Source organism: Mustelus asterias, chromosome 2 (assembly GCF_964213995.1).
Source record: "Mustelus asterias chromosome 2, sMusAst1.hap1.1, whole genome shotgun sequence".
NCBI lineage: Eukaryota > Metazoa > Chordata > Chondrichthyes > Carcharhiniformes > Triakidae > Mustelus > Mustelus asterias.
In genome coordinates this window covers 131,780,750-131,805,573 of record NC_135802.1, presented here as the reverse complement: position 1 = coordinate 131,805,573, position 24,824 = coordinate 131,780,750, and the positions used below count along the sequence as shown (strand labels likewise).

Here is a 24,824-nt window from a genome sequence, read left to right as displayed (position 1 = left end):
CTATGGGCATAAATGATGGATTAAATATCGAGGGGAACCCATCTGGTCAGATTTGCAGGAGCATAGGTATCCAAGAGAGGCTGAAGATTTCAAAGATAGGAAGGGGCAAAATCATGGAGGAATTTGAAAATAAGGATGAGAACTTTAAGCACTGCTTTTCTAGTGGTCAATGTAAGTCAAAGAACACAGAAGTGTTTGGTGAACTGGACCTGGTGTCCAGTTAGGATGAAAGAGAGTTTTGGATGACCTCAGATTGAAGGGTAAATGTGACAAGCCAGTGAACGCTGGTTAAAAAAGGCAATATTGAGGTGAAAATAGTCAGTCTTGATGGTACAGATAGGAGGATGACAGCTCATCTCAGGCTCAAATATGACACTAAAAGGCAGCACGGGTGCTACAGTGGTTAGCATTGCTGCCTCACAGCATCAGGATCCCAGGTTTGATTCTGGCCTTGGGTGACTGTGGAGTTTGCACATTCTCCAATATCTGAGTGGATTTCTTCTGGGGGCTCCGGTTTCCTCTACAGTTCAAAAATGTGCAGGTTAGGTGGATTGACTGTATTAAATTGCCCCTGAGCATCCAAGGAAATGTAGGTTATATGGACTAGCCATGTTAAATGTGCGGAGTTACGAGGATAGGGATGGTGGGCCTAGTAAAATGCTCTTTCAGAGAGTCAGTGCAGATTTGATAGGCCGAATGGCCTCCTTCTGCACTGTACAGATTCTATGGAAAAATAAAGCTGCAACAATCATGTTCAGCCTCAAACAGTAGCAATGCACTGAGGTGAGAGTCAGTGGCTAGGGAATAGAGTTTGTGGCAGGGAAAATGGCTCCAGTCTTCCCATATTTAAATTGATGGAAATTTCCACTCATCCAGTGTTAGATGTCAGACAAGCAGTCTGACAATTTAGAGACAATGAAGCAGTTGAAAGAGGTAGAGATGAGGCAGTCCTGGGGGTCGTCGGCATACACGTGGTTACTGACACTATTTTCAGATGTTGCCATGCATCTGGATGAGAAATAGGTGGTGGTCAAGAATAAGTGCTTGGAAGACACCAGAAGCAAAGGCGTCACAGCAGAGAGAGAAGCTATTACAGGTAATTTCCTGGTTGTGATGAGATAGGTAATGGAACCAGGCATGTTGCTTCCATCAAGCTGGATGACTGTAGAGTTCTTGGAAGAGGAAGGTGCAATCAACCATGTCAAAGATTTCAGACAGGTTGAGGATATAGAGGAAGGATATTTTACCTTTCTCAAAGAATATCATATGCCACACTGTTTTGGTACTGTGGCTGAGTAGAAGCATGATTGGAGGGATTCAAACATGGAATTCCAGGAAAGATCACCAAAGATTTGGAAGGTAGCAATACGTTCAAGGACTTGAGGGGGAGTGAGTTTGGAGATGGAGTGGTTGTTTGCAAGGACAGAGGGGGCCAAGGGTTTTTTCTTAAAAGGAGGGTGATTATGTCAGATTTGAAAAAGAGGTGGCCGTGCCTGGGGGCAGAGAATCGTTAACAATTATCAACTAACATGGCAGTCAGAGAGAAGTTTGGTGATCAACAGTTCAATAGAATTAGGGTAGAGGAAACAGAGGGTGGGTCTCATGGATAAGCTGAGATCATAGAGGGGATACAAAAAAGAAACTACAGAAAGATGTAAATTCAAGGTTTAGGACAGGTTGGAACCTTTGGTGTAAGTTTGGTCCAGTGGGCAAGGGAGAGGGAGAAAAACAGCTGCTGATCACATGGTCTCAAATCTAGCAATAAAGTCGCCTATGAGCTCCAAGCTCTTGTTTTGAGGTGAAGGTGGAGGAAATAAGAGAGGGGTTTTAAAATGAAGGCTAAACCAAGAATGGGCAGGTTGAAAAAGAACATTTTATTGGGGACCAGAGCATCAAAAGTGAAGGTGAAGTTGAGCAGCAATGTCATGGTGAATGAAGGACCAAATAAATTAGAGAATGTGGTTGTAAGTCAATTGGGCATAGTCTTTTCAGAGAGAGGGGAGGGGGAAGATCAAAGATGGCCTTTTGCATTATCAAAACAATAGTAGTGAGGATGGCTAAATCAAAAGGCTGGTTACAGATATGGGCGAGTTCAAATGGACACATGAAGGAAGTGAATTCAGAACAGAGAGAGTGTATGATGAATTTAGATGCATGTTCAAATCATTAAGGACAATAAGTTGCTCAGTGGAGAGGCTAAGGGAGGAAAGAAGTACAAGCTTTCTTAGTGAGAAAATTTCACATAATATATAGGTGGGGATAGAGGAATGAAACATGGGGAAATGCTCAAAAGAGTTAGGAGTCAGAAAATTGGGGGCAGATTAGAATCCGATTTAGTGATGAAAAGCCAAGCCACCAATATGATGGTCTGGTTGTGAAAGTAATGGAAGCTATGGGCAGGCAGGGATACTTTCTCCATCCCTCAACCAGACTTCCATTAATGTTGTAGTAATGATGCAACCATCCACAGTAAGCTCATGGATGGCAAGACTTTGTTCACAAGTGAATGGATATTCTGTAGAGCAGTGATAGTTGATCCACCAGCCACGGCCACAATGTCAGAACAGAGAAAGGTGCGTTAGCAAGAAATTGATAACATATTAGCCCCTAGGGGGTGCACTGGGCAGGGAAGTTGGTGAGAACACAAAAAATGGTTGTGGGAGGCCAAGCATCTGTTCTGAAATCTGAATTACGACAGTCATTTGAAGCAACTAGAGATTTCCCCAAAAAGGAATATGGAAGAACAACAAACATAGAAATAAGGCAGTTGCTCAACATGAGTGACATCAGTGACCAATCACCTGGTTATAAAGACATAGGCCTGCTGCACTGAACACGCTACTCCTATCTCAGATTAAGGGTATCACAAAGCTGTATTCCATAGCCAGCTGTAAGGAAGATAGAAGGGACAGCTAAAAGATAATCTCAGTGAAGATGCAAATAATACAACTTACATTCAGAAATCTGGGATAAATGTAGCAAAATCCAACAAGGTGCTCACAGAAAAAATTGTTAGAGAAGTTAGCCATCAAGAACATGCGTCATGAACTAGCCTACAAGTTACTCCCACAATAAATTTAATTCCATGTACTGGCTTTTCTGCTCACTGCAATTGCAAATGTTGACATTTTTTTTAAAATGGTACTCATCTTAAAAGTGCAATTAAGGAAAACAATATCTAAACACATTGACCTCTTAAACAGAGATTAGCAATCCTTAGTTGATTTTATAAGTTTCCAAATTCCCTTCTGGGAGAAACCCTTTTGAAAACATTTGCAGGTCTGCTGTCCTTTGAAGGATTTAATATTGTAAACATTACTCCACCCCAAGTAGCTTTCCCATGTGGGCAAAACTATTTATATTTCAGCCAAACCAAATGATACCAAAACCAACCATTATGGAGCATTTATACACAAGCTTCATAAATGCAGGAACTGTTTAGCTAACATTCAAAAGAAGAGCATTTTTAAAATTCAGTGCTCTTAAGCACCTCCATAATTAAAGTGTGTGTTATGGGAAACATCCAGACTGTTAACCTACTGGCTCATTAACTAGGATTACTGAAGCAAATCTACTCCAGAGCAGTGACAAATTACATCGCTGGGTGCAATTATACTGCTGAGAATTGGACAATTAAAAACAGTGGTAGCAGAAAAGGAAAGTTGACTTTCCATTCCCTATTACCCAAGCTCAACAAAACAAAAGTTTTGACTTTTTAAAAAAGTATACAAAATATAAGGGTTGTTAGTTAGAAAAACAAGTTAAAAAAGTAAAAAAATAGAAAATAAGGATCGCAGGACACCAAAGTGAAGCATTTAATAAAACATTTTCAAATGACTAATTGCAGCAAGTTGAACTTAAAGAAGGTTCTTGTCATGCGTGTACTTTTATTCCTGAAATATTACAGTTTAGATCATGGTATACAATATGGATTCCTTTTGTAAATAAAATGTCCAGCCAAGGTGGTGTCAATATTCTGTGAAGTTTCCATTGGCTAAGGATTAACCTTCTCCAAAAAAAGTTATTTTCAAATGTGCAAATCTTTTTCTATTAAAATTCATTTAGTGGTTTACTGGAACAACTCAAAACATTCAAATAAAAAGGACATTTGGTGGAATGCAACCATTTGCAGTTCAGTACATGCAAACTGCTTCATAATGGGGCTGGAAAGATTATATTATGCAACCTAATTAAGCAATCTTAAAAGATTAATCTCAATACTATGGCTGACCAAATCAATGATAAGATGAATATTCTTCATGAAGAAAAAACAGGGAAGAATTGGATTATGATACAACATTCCTTCACTTCCCCCCCCCCCCCCTCCCTTATCTTAACAAATGTACACAGATTCCAAGATCAACACGGATTACAAGGTATATCTTAAGGTGCAATAATCTCATTAACGCAAAGTTCCTTTGGGCAAAGTGATTCGGTGGTCAACTACCGACACTCTCATAGAATCATAGAAACCCTACAGTACAGAAAGAGGCCATTCGGCCCATCGAGTCTGCACCGACCACAATCCCACCCAGGCCCTACCCCCATCTCTACATATTTTACCCACTAATCCCTCTAACCTTCGCATCTCAGAACACTAAGGGGCAATTTTAGCATGGCCAATCAACCTAACCCGCACATCTTTGGACTGTGGGAGGAAACCGGAGCACCCGGAGGAAACCCACGCAGACACGAGGAGAATGTGCAAACTCCACACAGACAGTGACCCAAGCCGGGAATCGAACCCAGGTCCCTGGAGCTGTGAAGCAGCAGTGCTAACCACTGTGCTACCGTGCCGCCCAAGTCAGTGTCTCTGGATTTTCTTCAGAATCCCCACACAGATGATTGTCATGAGAGTTTCCAAACACCCCTCCCAAAACACGCTTTAAAATCTTCTTTCACAATAATGCTTTTCATATGAATTAGTGGTTTGCATTACAAAATCCAGTCCAGGTTTTCCAAATGACTCTTTTAAACAAAGCTTCTGCTCCAGTTTTAACAGCAATCCAGTATCCAGGTTTTACACCACCCCGTTTAGGATTTTTGTACATCCTGTTCACAATTGCTTTAACTCTCAATTCACAGACTATTAAAATTCCATTGAACTTTTGATTTACCTTTGAAGTCTGCATTCCCACTTTAAATCTGGGTACTGGAATTTTCTCTAATTCAAGACACTGTTTACTCTTCCTTGAATTCTTCTAAACAAATGTCGGTCTCTGCTCTCTAAAATTCAGTCATAAAGAACAAAGAACAGTACAGCACAGGAAACAGGCCCTTCGGCCCTCCAAGCCTGTGCCGCTCATTGGTCCAACTAGACCATTCGTTTGTATCCCTCCATTCCCAGACTGCTCATGTGACTATCCAGGCAAGTCTTAAACGATGCCAGCGTGTCTGCCTCCACCACTCTACTTGGCAGCGCATTCCAGGCCCCCACCACTCTGTGCAAAAAACGTCCCTCTGATATCTGAGTTATACCTCGCCCCTCTCACCTTGAGCCCGTGACCCTCGTGATCATCACCTCCGACCTGGGAAAAAGCTTCCCACTGTTCACCCTATCTATACCCTTCATAATTTTGTACACCTCTATTAGGTCTCCCCTCATTCTCCGTCTTTCCAGGGAGAACAAGCCCAGTTTACCCAATCTCTCCTCATAGCTAAGACCCTCCATGCCAGGCAACATCCTGGTAAACCTTCTCTGCACTCTCTCTAACGCCTCCACGTCCTTCTGGTAGTGCGGCGACCAGAACTGGACGCAGTACTCCAAATGTGGCCTAACCAGCGTTCTATACAGCTGCAACATCAGACTCCAGCTTTTATGCTCTATACCTCGTCCTATAAAGGCAAGCATACCATATGCCTTCTTCACCACCTTCTCCACCTGTGCTGCCACCTTCAAGGATTTGTGGACTTGCACACCTCGGTCCCTCTGTGTTTCTATACTCTTGATGGCTCTGCCATTTATTGTATAACTCCCCACTACATTAGTTCTTCCAAAATGCATCACTTCGCATTTATCTGGATTAAATTCCGTCTGCCATTTCTCCGCCCAATTTTCCTACCCATCTATATCCTGCTGTATTGTCCGACAATGTTAATCACTATCTGCAAGTCCAGCCATCGTCGTGTCATCCGCAAACCTGCTGATAACACCAGTTACACCTTCTTCCAAATCATTTATATATATCACAAATAGCAGAGGTCCCAGTACAGAGCCCTGCAGAACACCACTGGTCACAGACCTCCAGCCGGAAAAAGACCCTTTGACTGTTACCCTCTGTCTCCTGTGGCCAAGCCAGTTTTCAACCCATCTAGCCACCTCTCCTTGTATCCCATGAGCCTTAACCTTCCTCACCAACCTGCCATGAGGGACTTTGTCAAATGCCTTACTGAAATACATATAGACGACATCCACGGCCCTTCCTTCATCAACCGTTTTTGTCACTTCCTCAAAAAACTCCACCAAATTTGTAAGGCACGACCTCCCTCTTACAAAACCATGCTGTCTGTCACTAATGAGATTGTTCCGTTCTAAATGCGCATACATCCTGTCTCCAAGAATCCTCTCCAACAACTTCCCTACCACGGACGTCAAGCTCACTGACCTATAATTACCCGCGTTATCCCTGTTACCCTTCTTAAATAATGGTGCCACATTCGCTATCCTCCAATCCTCAGGGACCTCATCTGTGTCCAATGAAGAGACAAAGATTTCTATCAGAGTCCCAGCAATTACATCTCTTGTCTCCCTGAGCAGTCTAGGATAGATGCCATCAGGCCCTGGGGATTTGTCAGTTTTAATATTACCTAAAAAACCTAACACTTCCTCCCTTGTAATGGAGATTCTCTCTAGCGGGTCAAAACCTCCTTCTGAGACAAAGAACAATACAGCACAGGAACAGGCCCTTCGGCCCTCCAAGCCCGTGCTGCTTCCTGGTCCAAACTAGACCATTATTTTGTATCCCTCCATTCCCACTCCATTCATGTGGCTATCTAGATAAGTCTTAAACGTTCCCATTGTGTCCGCCTCTACCACCTTGCCTGGCAGCACATTCCAGGCCCCCACCACCCTCTGTGTAAAATATGTCCTTCTGATATCCGTGTTAAACCTCCCCCCCCCCCCCCCCCCCCCCCTCACCTTGAACCTATGACCCCTCGTGAACGTCACTACCGACCTGGGAAAAAGCTTCCCACCACTCATCCTATCTATGCCTTTCATAATTTTATACACCTCTGTTAGGTCTCCCCTCATCCTCCATCTTTCCAGTGAGAACAACCCCAGTTTACCCAATCTCTCCTCATAACTAAGCCCCTCCATACCAGGCAACATCCTGATAAACCTCCTCTGCACTCTCTCAAAAGCCTCCACGTCCTTCTGGTAGTGTGACACTCCCAGTCAACAAGTCCCTCTCCTTTGTGAATACCGATGCAAAGTATTCATTTAGGATCTCCCCTATTCCCTTGGGTTCTAAGCATAATTCCCCTCCTTTGTCCCCGAGAGGTCCGACTTTTTCCCTGACAACTCTTTTGTTCCTAACATATGAATAAAATGCCTTAGGATTCTCCTTAACCCTGTCTGCCAAGAACATTTCGTGACCTCTTTTTGCCCTTCTAACTCCCCATTTGAGTTCTTTCCTACTCTCTCTGTATTCCTCCAGAGCTCCATCTGTTTTCAGTTGCCTGGATCTAACGTACGCCTCTCTTTTCTTTTTGATTAGATCCTCAATTTCCCTGGTTATCCACGGCTCTCGAATCCTACCTTTCCTATCCTTTTTTACAGGCACATGCCTGTCCTGCAGCCTTATCAACTGTTCCTTAAAAGACTCCCACATGGACTTACCCCCGAACAGCCTCTCCCAATCAACAGCCACCAATTCCTGTCTAATCCAGCTATAGTTAGCCTTCCCCCAATTTAGCAGCCGACCCTTAGGACAACACTCATCCTTGTCCATTACTATCCTAAAGTTAACAGAGTTGTGGTCACTATTTGCCACATGTTCCCCTATCAAAACTTTGACGACCTGACCGGGCTCATTTCCCAGAACTAGATCCAGTATAGCCCTCTCTCTAGTTGGGCTATCTACATACTGTTCCAAAGAACCTTCCAGTACGCATTTTACAAATTCCTCCCCATCCAGACCCCCAGCCCTAAGCACTTTCCAGTCTATACCAGGGAAATTGAAGTCTCCCACTACAACAACCCTATTTTTTCTGCACATATCCAGAATCTAACATATCCGTTCCTCCACTTCCCGTGGGCTGTTGGGTGGCCTGTAATATACCCCCAGCATAGTGATTGCACCTTTCCTGTTTGAGCTCCACCCACAGCGACTCATTACATGACCCCTCTAAATTGTCCACCCTCTGCACTGCTGTAATATGCTCCCTAACTAATACCGCTACTCCCCCACCTTTTTTAGCCCCTCCTGTCTCGCCCAAAACAGTTATACCCCGGAATATCCAGCTGCCAGTCCTGTCCTTCTTTTAACCATATCTCCATCACCGCAACCACACCCAAATTCCGTGTAAGCATTAAGGCCCTAAGTTCGTCTGTCTTACCCGTTACGCTCCTTGCATTGAAGCAGATGCACTCCAGACCTCCAGGCGCACTCAGATCATCCTACTCCAGAATGCTCTTCTTCTTAGCTAGCCTCGCCCTGGCCCCCAGCTCGACCCAGCCTCAGTACTTACTGACCTACTGTTTTGATCCCCACCCCCCTGCCACACTAGTTTAAACCCTGCCAAAACACTCTAGCAAAACTCCCAGCCAGGATATTTGTGCCCTTCCAGTTAAGGTGTAAACGATCCTTTCCGTACAGGTGCCATCCTCTCATGAAGACTTCCCAATGATCTATGAATTTGAAACCCTCCCTTTTGCACCAGTCCTTTAGCCACGTGTTCAATTGTAGAATTTCCCTGTTCCTGGCCTCACTAGCACTGGGAGCAGTCCAGAGATTGCTACCCTAGAGGCCTTATTTTTTAGCCTAGCACCATCTCCCTGAATTGCTCTCGTATGACTCCCTGCTCTTTCTACCTACGTCATTTTCACCAATGTGTACAATTACATCTGTTTGATTACCTTCCCTTTTTAATATGCTTCCTACCCTCTTCGAGACATCCAGTACCCCGGCACCAGGGAGGCAGACTACTATCCTGGAGTCTCGTTCGCGCCCGCAGAACCGCCCGTCCGTGCCTCTAACCATCGCATCCCCCACCACTATTTCTCTCCTAATCCCCCTCTTTCCCTTCTGGGCCTCTGAGCCTGTCTCTGTGCAGGCGTTCTGGTCTTCGTGGCTTACCCCTGGAGGCTCATCCCCTCCACAGAATCCAAAACAATATAACTATTTTGGAGGGCAACCACAGGGGATCCCTCCACTGACTGCTCACTCCCTTCCCCTCTCCCATCTGTTGCCCAGCCCTTACTATTATGGGAGACTGCCACTGGGGTACTTTCTGATACATCACCCTTATGACTTTTACCCTTCCTAACTGTGACCCACTTATCTTCCTTCTGAGGCCCCGGTGTGACTACCTGCTTATAACTTCTATCTATTATGTTCTCATTTTCCCTGACTAAACTGAGGTCATCGAGCTGCAGCTCCAGCTCCCTTACACGGTCCCTCAGGAGTTGCAGTTCCATGCATCTGGCACAGATATGGACCTCCGGGAGGCAAGTCGTCTCCAGGAACTCCCACATCCCACACCAAATGCAGCAAACTGGCCTCTCACTCATACCTGCCATTTCCTTTATAGTTTTGGAAAAAAAAACAACAACCTTCCTTGCTCCCGCCTGCTTTCGCCAAAGCCCTTAGAGCCAAAGCCCTTACAGCTCTCACTCTGCTCCCTGCTTACTCCGCTGCCCGCTAAAAAGTGTGGCCTGCTTTTAAACCCACCAAAAACCTTCCCAGGCCTCTCCTGGGCCTACTTCCGGTTTCGGAAAAAACCTCCGATTTTAAACCCAAAAATCACGGAAAAATAAATAAATAAAGTCTAGAAACAAACTCTCTTACCCTCAGCCTGCTTCTCATCTTAAGACATTCTTTTTGTCCCAACTCCTGGTTATCTGGACTATACATGATTCTTTGGGAAGACTGCCTTTTTGCAGCTCCTGTACTGTTCAGCTTCTAGTAAGTTGAGAAATATTCACTCCTCAGTATCCTGTCTCCAAATCAAGCTAAAGCCAAGAACAAAGGAAATCTCTCTCTTCTGGAAAATGGCCACCTGTTACTAAACAATGACTTATCCTTCTCTAGGCTTTTATTTATTCTTAATGCTGTAACCTTCTCTAAGCACAATAGAATCACTGTTGGAACTTAGCCAACCCCACATATACACACATCCTTGTCTAGTATGAACCCAACTATAGGTTTTACCCTTCCTTCCAAATAAACATCAAATTGAACACACAAAGCTATACCTTATTTCTAATGTTTACCAATACAAATATAAATCCCATAAAACTACCTGTGTTTTCCTACCATTTCTGAATCCTTCCAGTTAATTGGTTTAAATGCCACTCACTGGACACTATAATATCAGGCTTGTTCAATGTGCTGCCCGGAAGAAACTGCTCCTCCTCCACAGGCCATTCATCTCCCGTGTTTGCTGAGGGGGCCCCTGCATTGGGCAACAGAGAGCATGACATTGAGTGTGTGTGTCTGACTCACTCTCAGTCTCTGGAATCCTTGTCACAATCACACCTTGATTGTGTGAGTGGGAGAGAGAGAGAATGTGAGAGCAAGCATCAAGAGAGTTGGAGTGAACCAGGAACAGACTCTGTCCCTCACACTTTAAATGTTGATCTTAATTAATCTTTTTTTACTTAATGTATTGCTTCAACATTGCTTTATTTTTGCTCATGTTGCTTCTTTTCTTCATTTCTTCATACCTCAACGTATTTTAAAATTGTACCAAACTTCTGAAATCTATGAAAACTATTTTAATAACCTCGGCACTAATAGCCCATAAAATGAACAACATTCTAATTACAACTGGGTTAATTAGCCTATAATTTTCAGGACCGCATCACCATTTTTGAACATCAGAATCATGTCTGATCTTCTCTAGGCGGGTACAGTTCTTGCATTCTAGGTTCTAACCAAGTAAAAATGATGTCACTGCATAAATCCTTAAAACATACATATCCAACTGTTGTATTATTTAGTAAGGGTGCTAACAAATTTCAACATTCATACAACAATATATTTAACAGCAATTTCCAAGTTACAGTTCAAGAAAGATTAGGGTAGCAAGGAGATGAAGAGTACGTCATTATGTTGGAATAAGAACAAATGTTCAAGTTTACCTGGTGCTGTTTCATAACCCACCTTCTCAAAGGCAATTAGGGATGGTCAACAAACACTGGCCTTGCCAATAACATCCACATCTCACAAAATAATTAAATAAAAAAGTAAGTTGAATATAGAAATAAAAAGTTTTCATTTTTTGGACAATTGGAAACAAGCACATTAAAACACAATCAAGTGACTCTGCTACAAGTCAGAATCAGTTTTGATGGGAAAGGCAAGTAGCATATAGGAAAGCATTTTAAAAACATTTGACGCAATTACATCAGGCGATCATACAACAATGCTTCTATGCAGTATATAATATAGCCCTGCACACCAGTTATCAGTTTGCTTCAAAATATTTCCAAATAAAGGTAATATATTATCTGCACTCTTTAGACACCCATATCGCTGAATGGGAAGAGATATCAGAATTTCTTCTGCAGATTGCACATGTGGTGAAGGGGGAGGATCCTTGTAACGGCTGAAATTCCAGGCGCTAGGACAGCACTGCTGCAACTAAGCGTGCATTTCTCTATGTGATACTTTAATTATTTGCCCAGATTGATGAAGGAACAGCACTTGTTCGCATCACTGACATTTTTCCCAAAGTTATGAATTTCTTCCTACAGAATTTCTCCAATTGGGCATTTTTTCCACTGTAACACCCGCAGAATACCTGTGGTGCCAGGAGGTAGAGCAAGGAAGACTCTTTAACCAGTCAGAATGGAGAATCTTCACAGACAGGCAGAATACAAATCAGTAAGAATGAAACAGAAACTATAAATTAGATTTCAGTGATGCACAGAGAGCAAAATGAAGACAGGTAAATATAGATGGGATTGAAGGAGATAGATAAGGATTGTAGCCTGAAAGATCTTTAATAAATTATGCTTTTTAAAAATTTCCAACACCAATTTTCTTCCAAGAGGATGAATGACAATACTTGTAAAATTATATTACTGGGTCAAGGTGGTGGTTCAGCAATAATTACCACTATCCATATTTGCTCCCAAATACGCCAGCCCTAATTTCTTTTTACTAACTTTTGTGCAGACATGTTGTCCAAGCAAAACAAGTTTGTCCTTTTGCAGTCATTTCACTGGATCTCTTGCCAAGAACTGCAATGGCATACCCTGTGGGTTAATGAAATGTCTGGCAGCAACTTGTGAACTTCTGCATTTAACTGCTATCTGAAATTGCTCCTGGAATAATGATAAGCAGCGCTAGCCTCAATGCTATTACTGCAAAATTCAGGTATCTATGGACAGCTGTTCAAGGAATCATCAGATAATAACCATGGAATGAGGGAGTGAGCTGTCACCAACATTGTGGATTTCCTACAACTGGACTGCAGTAACACAAATACAATTAGCAACAGATCAAGCACGCCATAATATTATGATTGTTTACCTTAAGAGTTAAATAGAACAAATAACTGTTGACAGCATTGAAAGAACTTAATAGGGTCTATAGCGTTTGTATAATAGGACACAATACTTTAAAAATGTACGGAATTAAGTAATTTGTTCAACTCTGAATGATAAGGAGCAGGCTATGAACTCTTCCAGGAATTTCACATATATCCAAGAGGCAATTATTCTGATCTAACAATCAATGCTTTCTGTAAACCGTTCAGCCACATGGAACCTGAAAATCCCCAAGAAGACTGTGCAAAACTCAGCTCCTTAAGTTAACATGCAGCCATGCAAAAAGATTTTAAGGGGCTGTGCTCTTCAATAAGTTACCCATGTGCTCCTTTATAAAAATAGAGGAAACACTGGTATCAAGCATCTTTGCACGAAATCAGGCTATTTGTTTAAAGATTACTAGATCTTGATGCAAAATTGGCCCGACAATTGAGTATTTCCTATGGAGTATTAAGACCAGACAGGCTAAATCACATTTCTTCCTTAAGCTCACGTTACCTGCATTAATAGGTATTAGTGGAAATCAGAAAAGTGTACAGAAGTATTTATTTCCAAGAAACAAGTCTCAAACCTATCCTTAATCATGAAACAGGAAGTTAGAATTTGCAGATTGTTTTGCCAACAAACATTATTGATGGACAAACTAGAGTCTGGAAAATGCTTTGGATTACCCAAGTATGGATCTTCCACTTCTGAGTTTTGTCAGACATGCAGCTTAAATAATTTGCTATTGCATTTATTGTCTTTTCTGTTTAGATGATAAAACTTACTATAAATTTTGGCATATTAGTCGACCCATTTTTTTGGCCCCGAAACTCATACATTCAACATGCAAGTTGACCCCTCCTCCCTTTTTAACCACCCATTATAGACATACTATACTTGTGTTGAGGGTTGGTTCCAAATTTTACCACAACTGCACGTTTTACTTACTGGCACCTTATAACTGGGTGCAAGGTGAGCTGTGTGAGGAAACTAGGAGATTAAGACACACCCATTCTTTGCGCAGATATTAATGATATTTCAAAATGGTGACTACCCATACCCATACCAGTGGTTCACTTTTGTACTCATATAACATATAATCGGCCTGTTTTCGGGAGCGATTTTAAAGCTTCTAAGGTTGACTAATATGTGGACATCTACACGTATCTTAAAGATTATAGGAGCAGGCATAGACCAAAGATATGAACCTTGCAAGGGAGTTGTGAAACTGAAAACCAAATGGGAGATAACTATTATGACAAGATTGAATGAATGGCAATGTCAAAGTTGATCAAATCTATATCCATTACAGCAACAGTCTCCTGGATACTGCCTGAATAATCTGAGACAGTCATAAACTCAAAATTAAAGAAGAAATTATTTCAAATATTTAGAGATAGAAAAAGTGCAGCAGCCACAATCCGTTTAGTGAAGCATAAAAATTCCCTTTCCTGATCTGGATGTGTCTGTAGAGCTGGAATAGACTCCGTGGAATGTCTGTGACAGAAACCACATGATCCAAGCTCTAGTCTAGGACAATAGATCCTCTAGTGTTTCATGGTTCAGCAGAACATAGAAAACCTCAAGTTTGGAAAAGGAATTAGGTCTATCTACCTTCTATGAAAAGGTCTCAGGACCATCAAGTTTACTTTCCAACTGTAAGTGATATGCTTATTTTCAAGACGCTTGCACAATCTGACAGTGAACAGACCCAAGCTATGCATAATCTCTCATTTGTAGTTTGGACCTCTTTCTTTTTTGTGGACAGATCTAAATATTTACAGTAGCTCACTTTTTCAGTCATACATGCCACGACTCAGACCTAACAGAAATGACAGGCAGATTAAAATAATAATTCAAGACTTTTCAGATGGTGAGATCCACATAGTGGCAGCTCAAGACCAAAAACGCTGTCAATTTTCCATGACTGTAGTTCCCATTAAAATTTTAAGTAGCAACAACTTACACATGCAATATATAGCAAAAATAAGCACACAATGCCCAACTTATACTGCTCGAATTACTCTGTCTCCCTCACATGATGGAAACTGAAATCCAACAGTGCAGTCTCCAATTACTAGCTGATGATATGGATTTTTACATGTACTTTGAATAATTGCATAAACACACCAAACAAGTTTTAGTTATTAAAAAGTGGGTGAGCTATAGGAGACAGGGACAATAGGCGGAAGAAACTGAAGAGCATAAATACTGGGAACTAAAAAGAATGTAAATAGGTTTAGTCAAATCACAGCATTCAACAATTTATTTTCAGATGATATTCTTCCAATATCCTACCTTTCCGTTGTACAAAAACCCTTAGCAATGGATTTGCCATGGAAATGGCTTTGCAGAAGTTGTCATCATTGTTGATTGGCAGCAGGTCACCATGGACATCAGCATATCCAATTAATATATCCATGTTTGAAATGTTATGTGTATGAAGGATTAGACTGTAAAATTCATCAAACTTCCCAGGTTTATGCCGACTTAAGGAAAATCTTCGGAATTCTGCCCCAAACTGATTAAAAACAAAAATTAAGTTAGTACTGCACTGGGGAAAAGTTAACTTTACACACAAACAATACAATATTATTCTATTTCTTAAAACATAGAATACAAGCCAGTTACATGAAATCATTAGCCCTCTCTTCCATATTGGAAAAATATCTACACTAATCTCAAACTCCAATAGGCTACTGCTTCAAAAATAATCTAGAGGCAAGTTTCCTCCTTTCCTTCCTCCACTCATCAAAAATCTGGAAGCATATCTGTCTGGATTGCCTGGGAATGGAGGGCATGATCCAACTTAAGATAGGTTGGAGAAGTAAAGGGAAATTAAGAAAGCAAGTGTGACAGGTATCACAAGTGTATTTTAAACATTTTGCAACAATACATCTTTAGGAGAATAGAAACATGCAAAATGAGTGTTGCAAGTCAATAATTCTAACAACAAATAAGACAAAGCTCAATAGTTTTATATTTATCACCCGAACACAAATTAGATAACTGCTTTGGTTCATTGGTGTTATTTACCCACTAATTTGTTTTTAATTAAGATGCTTTGAAACTTTCTATGTCCTACACCAGGAGCTATCATGTCACAAAAGCTGTAAGTTAGTTTGGCTGAACAATCTGATTTTAAAGAGTTTTAACAATGTGGTATGGTGATAGACTGATGAAAACCTCACCCTGTATATTTGTGATTAAATATTTAGAGATATGCTCATTGTTATTTCAGAAAAAATTAAAACTGAACAAAAACATTCAAAATGGCTTAATCTATGTTGTTTATTACCCCTCCAAAAAAAAAAGGAACTACTTGATAGTATCAGGGAAACTTGCACACCATTATCTCGAGTCATTAACTCCTCCTTGAGGGTTGCACAGGCCAAATTCAAAGAGAGCTATACAAAAGGTCATCTGTGTTCCTAACCCAGGCTGACCAATTAGAGCCTGCTTGCCTGTTAGTACACAAGGCCTTCCTTTCAATTCTTAATGGTTGAGACTTAATCTCGGAGACCTAGAGATGGGACATACATCCTTTGTGAAAGATAGTGTGGAAAGGTGTGAATGTGAGATAGGTCTTTGGCTCGAGGAATCAGTAATATGGTCTTGCAAAACTGTAAAGTGTAGTCTGCTGTTTATCATCCAACTGACAGCCTCACGTTAAAGGAACTCGCCAAGGCTGAACACTTGGCTTCATCTACACTGCTTCTGCTGAAAATTCTGTACCATTGTCTAAGAGGCTGATTCATCTCTGCATGCTTATCTCATCGTATAAAGTCAACACTACTGGAAAATGATTACACAGCATTATTTTTTAGCCCACCAACCTCCATGAAGGAATACCTCTGTTCTGGGCTCTGGAAACCAAGTGAACATCATTTTTTTTCTTCATTGTCCCCGCACTGTAAATCTTTCTTTTCTCTATCTCCTTCTTTAGTGCCTGATCATGGATGCAATGTTGTGACTCTCCTTTTGCATTGAATTCATGCAAATAAACTAACCCCTCGAGTTCATCCTATATTGAATTTGTTGTGGGGGATAGAAAATGAAATCACCAAAACTGAGGGGTTGGCGAATATGCCACCACTAAGAAGAAAGCAAATCAAAACAATTTTGTTATGGATGGATGGATGGCGAGGGGAGAAATTAGTGATGTTTAAATTAACTCCGTCCACCTCCGTCTATAACAGTTACTTTGTATTACCAGGATTGATAGGAGACAGAAGACATCATCTTACATATTCTTCATTAAACTGCTATTTTTGGGGTCACTTGTCTTAACTAAATCATCCTGATTCAAACACAGCAAAGAATAAAGATTTTGTTTGTGGATGGTGGGATCTTTTACATCCATCTGAACTGGCTGCTGTCTGATCTGAAAGATAAACCGAGTTCTGTGCTATGCTCAAGTTCCAATGTTCTAATGACCATATACACAGTTATTTAAAGTATTTCCACATTTAGATTGTGGAAATCACTCATCACAATTAAATTAATCAGACGTGGGAACAGATTTTTTTAAACTAATAGCAAGGCTTACTTACATCTTGATGAGTTTGCATAGGCAGTTACCATTATAAATGTGAACATTATAAATATATATTATACAAGTGCTCATTTTCTCTACAATAAACAATGCCATCTAACTTACACATCATGGGGCAATTTTATTATGGCCAATCCACCTCACCTGCACATTTTTGTACTGTGGGAGGAAACCCACACAAACATTGGGAGAATGTGTAAACTCCACACAGTCACCCAAGGTTGGAATTGAGCTGTGAGGCAGCAGTGCTAACCACTGTGCCGCCTATTTCCCGCTCATTATGCTTACAGCTGCACAAACACTTGTGGACTTTTGAGCAGCAACTTGTGTTTACTAGAGATTCCTTCCAACGATGGAACTGCACTTGTGCAGGCTCTGGGAGTTGCTGTCTGATTTACTCTGTAATGATGGTGAGCACAGTTAGACATTATTTCTACTGCAAAATCTGGGCCAATATCTGCAGTTAAAGGGCCTGTTTCTGCTAATTGCAAGCAGGTAATGTCTCTAGTCACCAATAAACTTGCTGCACTAAAACAACCATTTACTCAATTCTATGCAGCAACCCACAAGTTTATTTCTACACAAAAGAATTTTGATTTATCAATGTGCGTATAGGCAATAGAATCATAGTATCCTACAGTACAAGAGGCCACCATTTGGCCCATGAGTCTGTACAAACTACAATCCCACTCAGCCCCTATTCCCATAACCTGACACATTTACCCTGCTAATCCCCCTGACATCAGGGTCAATTTTAGCATGGCCAATCAACCTAACCCACACATCTTTGGACTGTAGGAGGAAACTGGAGCACCTGGAGGAAACCCATGCAGACACAGGGAGAAAGTTCAAACTCCACACAGACAGCGACCAAGGCCAGAATCGAATCTGGGTCCCTGACACAGAGGCAGCGGTGCTAACCACTGTACTGCCCATGAAGTAGAACATAAAATAAAAATAATATTTGATGTTGGTTTCATAAAGATGTTAGTAAAACATTTAATTGTAGATACACTACAATGGAATTAAAATACTTTATTTCAAGCATCTGTATTATTAAAAATTAGCCAACTTTGCAATCAATTGAAAATGTGTAATCTTCATTCAGTCAATTTTGAACAACTCCTTCCAACTTGTCACATAATTAAGTCTGAAATCTCTCTATTTTGTCAGTAGAGAACTGCAATTGAAAAAAATGCATCCATGAAAAGATGACTAGAGACATTATCTGCTTGCGATTAGCAGAAACAGGCCCTTTAACTGCAGATATTGGCCCAGATTTTGTGGTAGAAATAATGTCTAACTGTGCTCACCATCATTACAGAGTAAATCAGACAGCAACTCCCAGAGCCTGCACAAGTGCAGTTCCATCGTTGGAAGGGATCTCTAGTAAACACAAATTGCTGCTCAAAAGTCCACAAGTGTCTGTGCAGCTGTAAGCATAATGAGCGGGGAATAGGCGGCACAGTGGTTAGCACTGCTGCCTCAGTACCAGGGACCTGGGTTCAATTCCAGCCTTGGGTGACTGTGTGGAGTTTACACATTCTCCCAATGTTTGTGTGGGTTTCCTCACACAGTCCAAAAATGTGCAGGTGAGGCAGATTGGCCATAGTAAAATTGCCTCCTCGTGTCCCATGATGTGTAGCTTAGATGGCTGAGCCATGGTAAATGTGTGGGGTTATGGGGATAGGGTGGGAGAAAGAGGGCCTGAGAAAGATATTCTGTCAGAGAGCTGGTGTAGACTCAATGGGCCAAATAGCCTTCTTCCGCACTGTAGGGATTCTATGATTGCTGTTGAGTCATCACGGGCCACAAATGCTAAACCATCAAATCTTTGCTGGGGTGCAACTGTAGAATTGGAGTTTTCTGCTCAAGTAAATAGCCATTCTTAATCTGGGAGGCTTATTGCGCGAGGAAGTCAGCTGAAATAAACCTTAAATTTACCTAAGAAACTAGAAACTATAGTTTGGGACAAAATCAATAGTTACTCAGACAAATGCAGAATAATTAAAGAAAGCCAGCATTGATTAGTAAGGGAAAATCATGTTTAACTAACTTGGAATTTTTGAGGAAGTAGATAAAGTTGATATGAGCAATGCTGCAGATGTGGTGTATATAGATTTTCAAAAGGCATTTAACATAGTGCCACACAACAGGCGTGAGCAAAATCCTCGCGAATGGAATAAAAAGGACAAGTAGACAGTCGAATAAGAAATTGGATGAGTGACAGGAAACAGTAGTGGTAGTATAAATGGTTGTTTTTCAGATTGGAGAAAGGTTTGTAGCGGAGTTTCCCGGAGGAATCCTGCCACAGCAGATGGTGGAATTTGAATTCAATAAAAATATCTGCAATTAAGAATCTACTGATGACCATGAAACCACTGTCGGAAAAACCCATCTGGTTCACTAATGTCCTTAAGTGAAGGAAATCTGCCATCCTTATCTGTCTAGCCTGCACGTAACACAGCAATTTGATTGACTCTCAACTGCCCTCTGAAATGGCCCAGCAAGCCACTCAGTTCAAGGCAAATTAGAGATGGACAATAAATGCTGGCCAGCCAGTGACACTGTGGGCAGCACGGTGGGACACTGGTTAGCACTGCTGCCTCACTGCGCCAGAGACCCGGGTTCGATTCCCGGCTTGGGTCACTGTCTGTGTGGAGTTTGCACATTCTCCCCATGTCAGCGTAGGTTTCTTCCGGGTTCTCCGGTTTCCTCCCACAGTCCAAAGATGTGCTGGTTAGGTGGATTGGCCATGCTAAATTGCCCCTTAATGTGAGGGGGACTAGCTAGGGTAAATGCATTGGGTTATAGGGATAGGACCTGGGTGGGATTGCGGTCGGTGCAGACTTGATGGGCTGAATGGCTTCCTTCTGCAGTATAGGGATTCTATGATATTCATGTCCCATGAATAAAAAAAACTCATGCCAGTATCATTGAACTCATAACGGGACTCAAGCTGCAACCTACTTGGTTTGTAGGCCTCAAATACTAAACATACTACGTCATCAAGAAGCCACAAAGTTTATTCAAGTCTATATGCTTCTTTATTGCGCCAACAGTTTACATAGGCTAGTTACAAGTCCGAGGACGATAGACTCCCTATTGTTCCGAATACGTTCAAGCTGTAAGCAACTTCATAGAACTGACAGTTCACGCTGTCATTGTTGGTGTTTGGTGGAACCTCTGCAGCTGCAACACCTTTAGCCTTCCTCTGGGCATGATGGATATTGCAAATTTGGTGTAGATGGCCCGCAAAGCATGCCAGAACAAACTGCAGTGCTTGCACATGTGCCAGTCGGCTAGTGTTTTCCCCGAGACTTGATTTGCAATGCAGAAGTTTTTACGGCTCATTTAAGTTGAATTTTCTGTAGTTTTGAAAACTGCTTTCATTCCTTCCAATTACTTGCACCCCAAAAATTCTTTCAATTTTCAGCAACTCAACTGCTATCGATATCCTAGTTATCAATGAAAAATCCACAAGTTTATGAAAATGAGTTTCGTTCTTTTGAAAAGGTGGTATCACTAGCAAATTAAAAGTTTCAAACTGTCCCATGGTTGACAAATTATCCTGACATTCACCCAGGCAGGAGCATGGTTTCGGATTTCAAAATGCACATATTACACCTAAAATTATTTCTCAAAAATATAATTAAAATAACTTTATTGACACCACTTGAAGATATTCACTTCCAAAGTTCTAAAGTAAATGAAATAGTTTCTCCGAATGATGCCTTCAAGTACTGTTGCAAACGTTATAGCAAAGAAAGTCCTCCAAGAGGAAAACAGCATCACTCAATGCATAATCACAATGACTTAGTCATTCAACATTAATAAGCAAACTCAGCAGGGTACCTTTATCAGACCTTTCATTTTATCCTGATGCGCATGTCAATTCAGAATCTAGCAAAAAAGTGGAAGTATGGAAAGAATTACTTCAGACTTAACAATCAATCATTTATGGTCCAAGTGGTCCAGGACTTAAAATCATTACCTGAACTCAAACTAGTAGAAATTTTGAAGATTCACAAAGTCGTGTATAATTTAAAACAATTTCAGGAAGGTTCACAAATTGAGTCTAAGCCTAATTGGAGTTGGTTTCATTCATATAAAACTGAGTTTCTATCCACGATTTATATTTTGCAACATAATGTTGATGTATCACTCTGGAATTGAGTTCCATCCCAATTCTAGAAAGCAGAATAGTGGAATTCCTTGGAAGCAGTGTCACAGCACTTGGGTTTGATACAAAACTGAAGTTATATTTCATGAAATATCAAACCAAATCCACAAAGTATTCAGGGACTTTCTGGACCTCAAACACAAAAGTTAGTTTAAAGGTGCTGAGAATGAGGATACTTCCATGTATGCATACAAAATCAGTCTACATAAATCTATGAAGCAGCAATCTTCAGGCTGCCATCAACTGTTCTCTTAATGGCTCTCCCATATTATTCGAAACAATTAAACTATCAAGCTTTTGTTTAGCAGCAAAGCTCCAGGAGTTGATGCTATCCCAGCTGAGATCTAGCGGAGGTCAATGCCTGGTCAAGAAGCTCACTGAACTCTTTTAGTCTATGTGGGAGAAAGAAACCAGCCTGCAAGAATACAAAGATTCCTCCTTTGTCCTGCTGTACAAGTGGAAAGCAACTCGTCAGAGGAATTTCGCTCCTCTCCATCACCAACAAAATATTCACCAGGATGGGATGCAGTTTCATGATGGTCAATGGGAACGCTATAAAAGGACACTCCAAAGGCTTGCTTAGGAGTTTTGATATCGACCCCAGGTCCTAGGAGAGGCTTGCCCATGATTGCCACATCTGTCACAACCATCTGAACAAGTGCAGCCTCCTTCAAAAGAAAGTGCATTATCAGAGTTCGGGAGGAAATCCTGAGCCAGATGCTTGCAAGAAACTCACTCTGCTGTCGCATGTCCTGCAGCAGAGCCTTCTAGGCACAGATTAGTCTCATCAGTCACTTGTGTCCAGCAGAACCCTACCAAAAACCCCTGGAAGGACAAGCAACCACCACTAATAAAGTAACAAACAAGAACTAGAGTATAGACAATTGCATAATTTTCTACAGAATGTGACAATCAGAATGGTAGCAAGAGAGTAACAGAAGTGTACTTTCAGCTGCAAAATGGGTACAAAACTGACAATTTGTAATACGTATCTACAGCATTACCCTCAGCCATAATTATAGTTACAGCTTTTCTTTCCTCAATGGCTTTCAGTCTCATGTTAAGGGGTTGAATCTGCTTCATGACCCAAGATTAATTCAAAGCTTAAAACATGTTACTTACATGACGAACACACTAACACAAAGTCACCAATATGCAACCTGAAGACACTGGGAGAACAGTTCATTATTAAAATAAAAATATTGTTAAATCGCTGGGGAGAAATAAGAAAGAACAATTAACCGTTAAAGAAATAGGCTTTGGTTGCCAATTATTTATAGCCACAGTAAAATTTGAAATCTGAGTGGCAAAACATGCTCGAGGGGCTGAAAGACCTACTTTGCTGCTCTGAGTTATGAACTACCTGACAACATGGAGACAGTCAGATCAGGCTACATGTCTTGTCAAGAAATGCATTTTCCTAAAAATGAATGCCATCACTTGAGACTAGACTGAGAACCAATCTGGAGCCAAACTTCCCTGGAATCCTGACTAGTTCTAACATGTGGCCCTCACTGTTTCAACAAAGCCACTCCAAGACTCAAATGTCACTGTGGTGATGTCATAAAGCAGCCTAGCAGGAAACAAGGTAACAAAAAGGACTTTTTGAAACATACTTATATTTTTTTTTAAATCAGTCAACCTTTCAGAACTGAAACCAATATTCAACCTCAAGCAACTAGTTCCAAATATTGTATCACAATTCTATATATTCCATGAAGGCAAAAGTGGATCTTAAGGTACGGAATGTGAAGAATAAAAATAAAAATAGAAAGTTTACAGCATCCAAGACCATTTAACAATTAATGATAATCATACATGAAATAAGCTCCCTCCCACTCCAACCCACCAAAATACAGAGATCAGGTGGCATTCTTTTTCTTGCACCACCAGAATGGGCCAGCCACTCCTCTGAGCATGGACTGAACACATTTTTGTTGATGGTAGCCTTCCGTCTTGTGAAATGATGGTTTGTGACATGACGCCCTCAACTGTGTTAAGCATTACTTGATGTGGATCAGGACCTCCACTCTGGCATGGTAGTCTCAGCCACATTTTCTGCAGAGGAAGAGAGTGGGCTGAGAATGTGCATGTTTTCACTGGGCCCTCTTCTTGGCCAGGTGAACTTTTCTTTTTTGCTCACCTCTGCCAATGACCTTCTAAAGAGGAAGCCTCCAGAGGCCATGACCCTCAGCAGCTGCCTCCCAGATATTGGTGTTAACGTCTACCATTTTCATATTTCGCTTGCATATATATTTGTAGTGGAGGTATTGAGGCCCAGGAAGTCATAGCTGTGGTCAGCTCATCATATAGGAAGATCTTTGGGCTGAATACATATGTAAGCAATAATGTTTGCAGCTACCTGATCTGTACAGAACATTACAACAGAGGTTGTTTTGAGGAATCACTGGCAATGTGGGGAATCCACCCTGCAGATTCCACAGTACCACAACTCAATTTAGTCCTTAGGCCGATTCCTGAAATTTATTTGAACATTTAAGTCCTGAACCAACTTGCCCTTTCCACCAATGGGATCTGCAGATTGCAGCGAAGTAGTGAAATGCAAAATGCAATGCATAAAAGTAATTTGCCATTTTAGTATTTGTTGCCATTTTCGTTCTAATCATTAATTTTAATAGGAAAGCAATTTAACACATCTACAATATCTTGCAGCGATATTGAACTTTTCATGTAGTAAAACATCTAACACACTTTGCAGAAGTGTCAAACAAAATTTGGCATGAAGTCTTCTAATGAAATGTTAGGATAGCTAAAGAACCATAGAGATATTGAAAAATTACAGCACAAAAAAAGAGGCCATTCAGCCCCATTTCTGCACTGGCTGAAAAATAGCTGCCAATTCTAATCCTACCTTGCAGCATCCAGTCCATAAACTTGCAGGTTACAGCACTTCAGGTGCACATCCAGTTATCCTTTAAGTGAGTTGAGGTAGATAAAGAGTTAGGTTTGAAGTAATATGTTAAAGGAGGGATTGAGGGGAAGAACAGTTTAAGGACGGAATTCCAGAAATTAGGGTCCGAAGACATGGCTGCCACTTGTGGAGTGATTGAAATCGGGACACACAAAAAGAGCATCAAAGAAGCATGAAGATCCGAAGGCGGATGGGCTGGAGGAGGTTTATCGGGAGTGTAGACATGGAAGGACTTGAAAACAAAGTTGAGAATGTTAAAACTGAGGCATTACCAGACTGGGAGCCAATGCAAGTTAGTGAACACAAAGGTGATGGATGAACAGGACTTGGTGTGAATTAGGATAGGGGTAGAAAATCTTTGGATCAACTCAAAAGTTTAGAGTGTACAGGTTTAAGGCAGGCCAAGACAGCATTCCAAGCATAGAATTAACAGTAGGGCACTGGGCTCCTT

The 24,824-nt window shown here is 41.2% G+C and overlaps 1 protein-coding gene across 2 annotated transcripts in view; it reads right to left on the bottom strand.

Moving 5' to 3' along the window:
• The window catches only part of LOC144511404 (partitioning defective 6 homolog gamma-like), a 62,669-nt gene that overhangs the window by 32,367 nt on the left and 5,478 nt on the right, over positions 1-24,824 (bottom strand). The window contains exons 1-2 of one of the 2 annotated variants that reach the window (XM_078241735.1): positions 21,114-21,163; positions 15,002-15,224 (exon numbers count right to left, since the gene is read on the bottom strand). In XM_078241735.1, the coding sequence (XP_078097861.1) occupies positions 15,002-15,224; positions 21,114-21,131 (241 nt within the window). In that variant the 5' untranslated portion in view covers positions 21,132-21,163. Of the gene's footprint in view, positions 1-15,001; positions 15,225-21,113; positions 21,164-24,824 lie in introns of those variants that run through there. The other variant, XM_078241729.1, reaches the window with a different exon arrangement.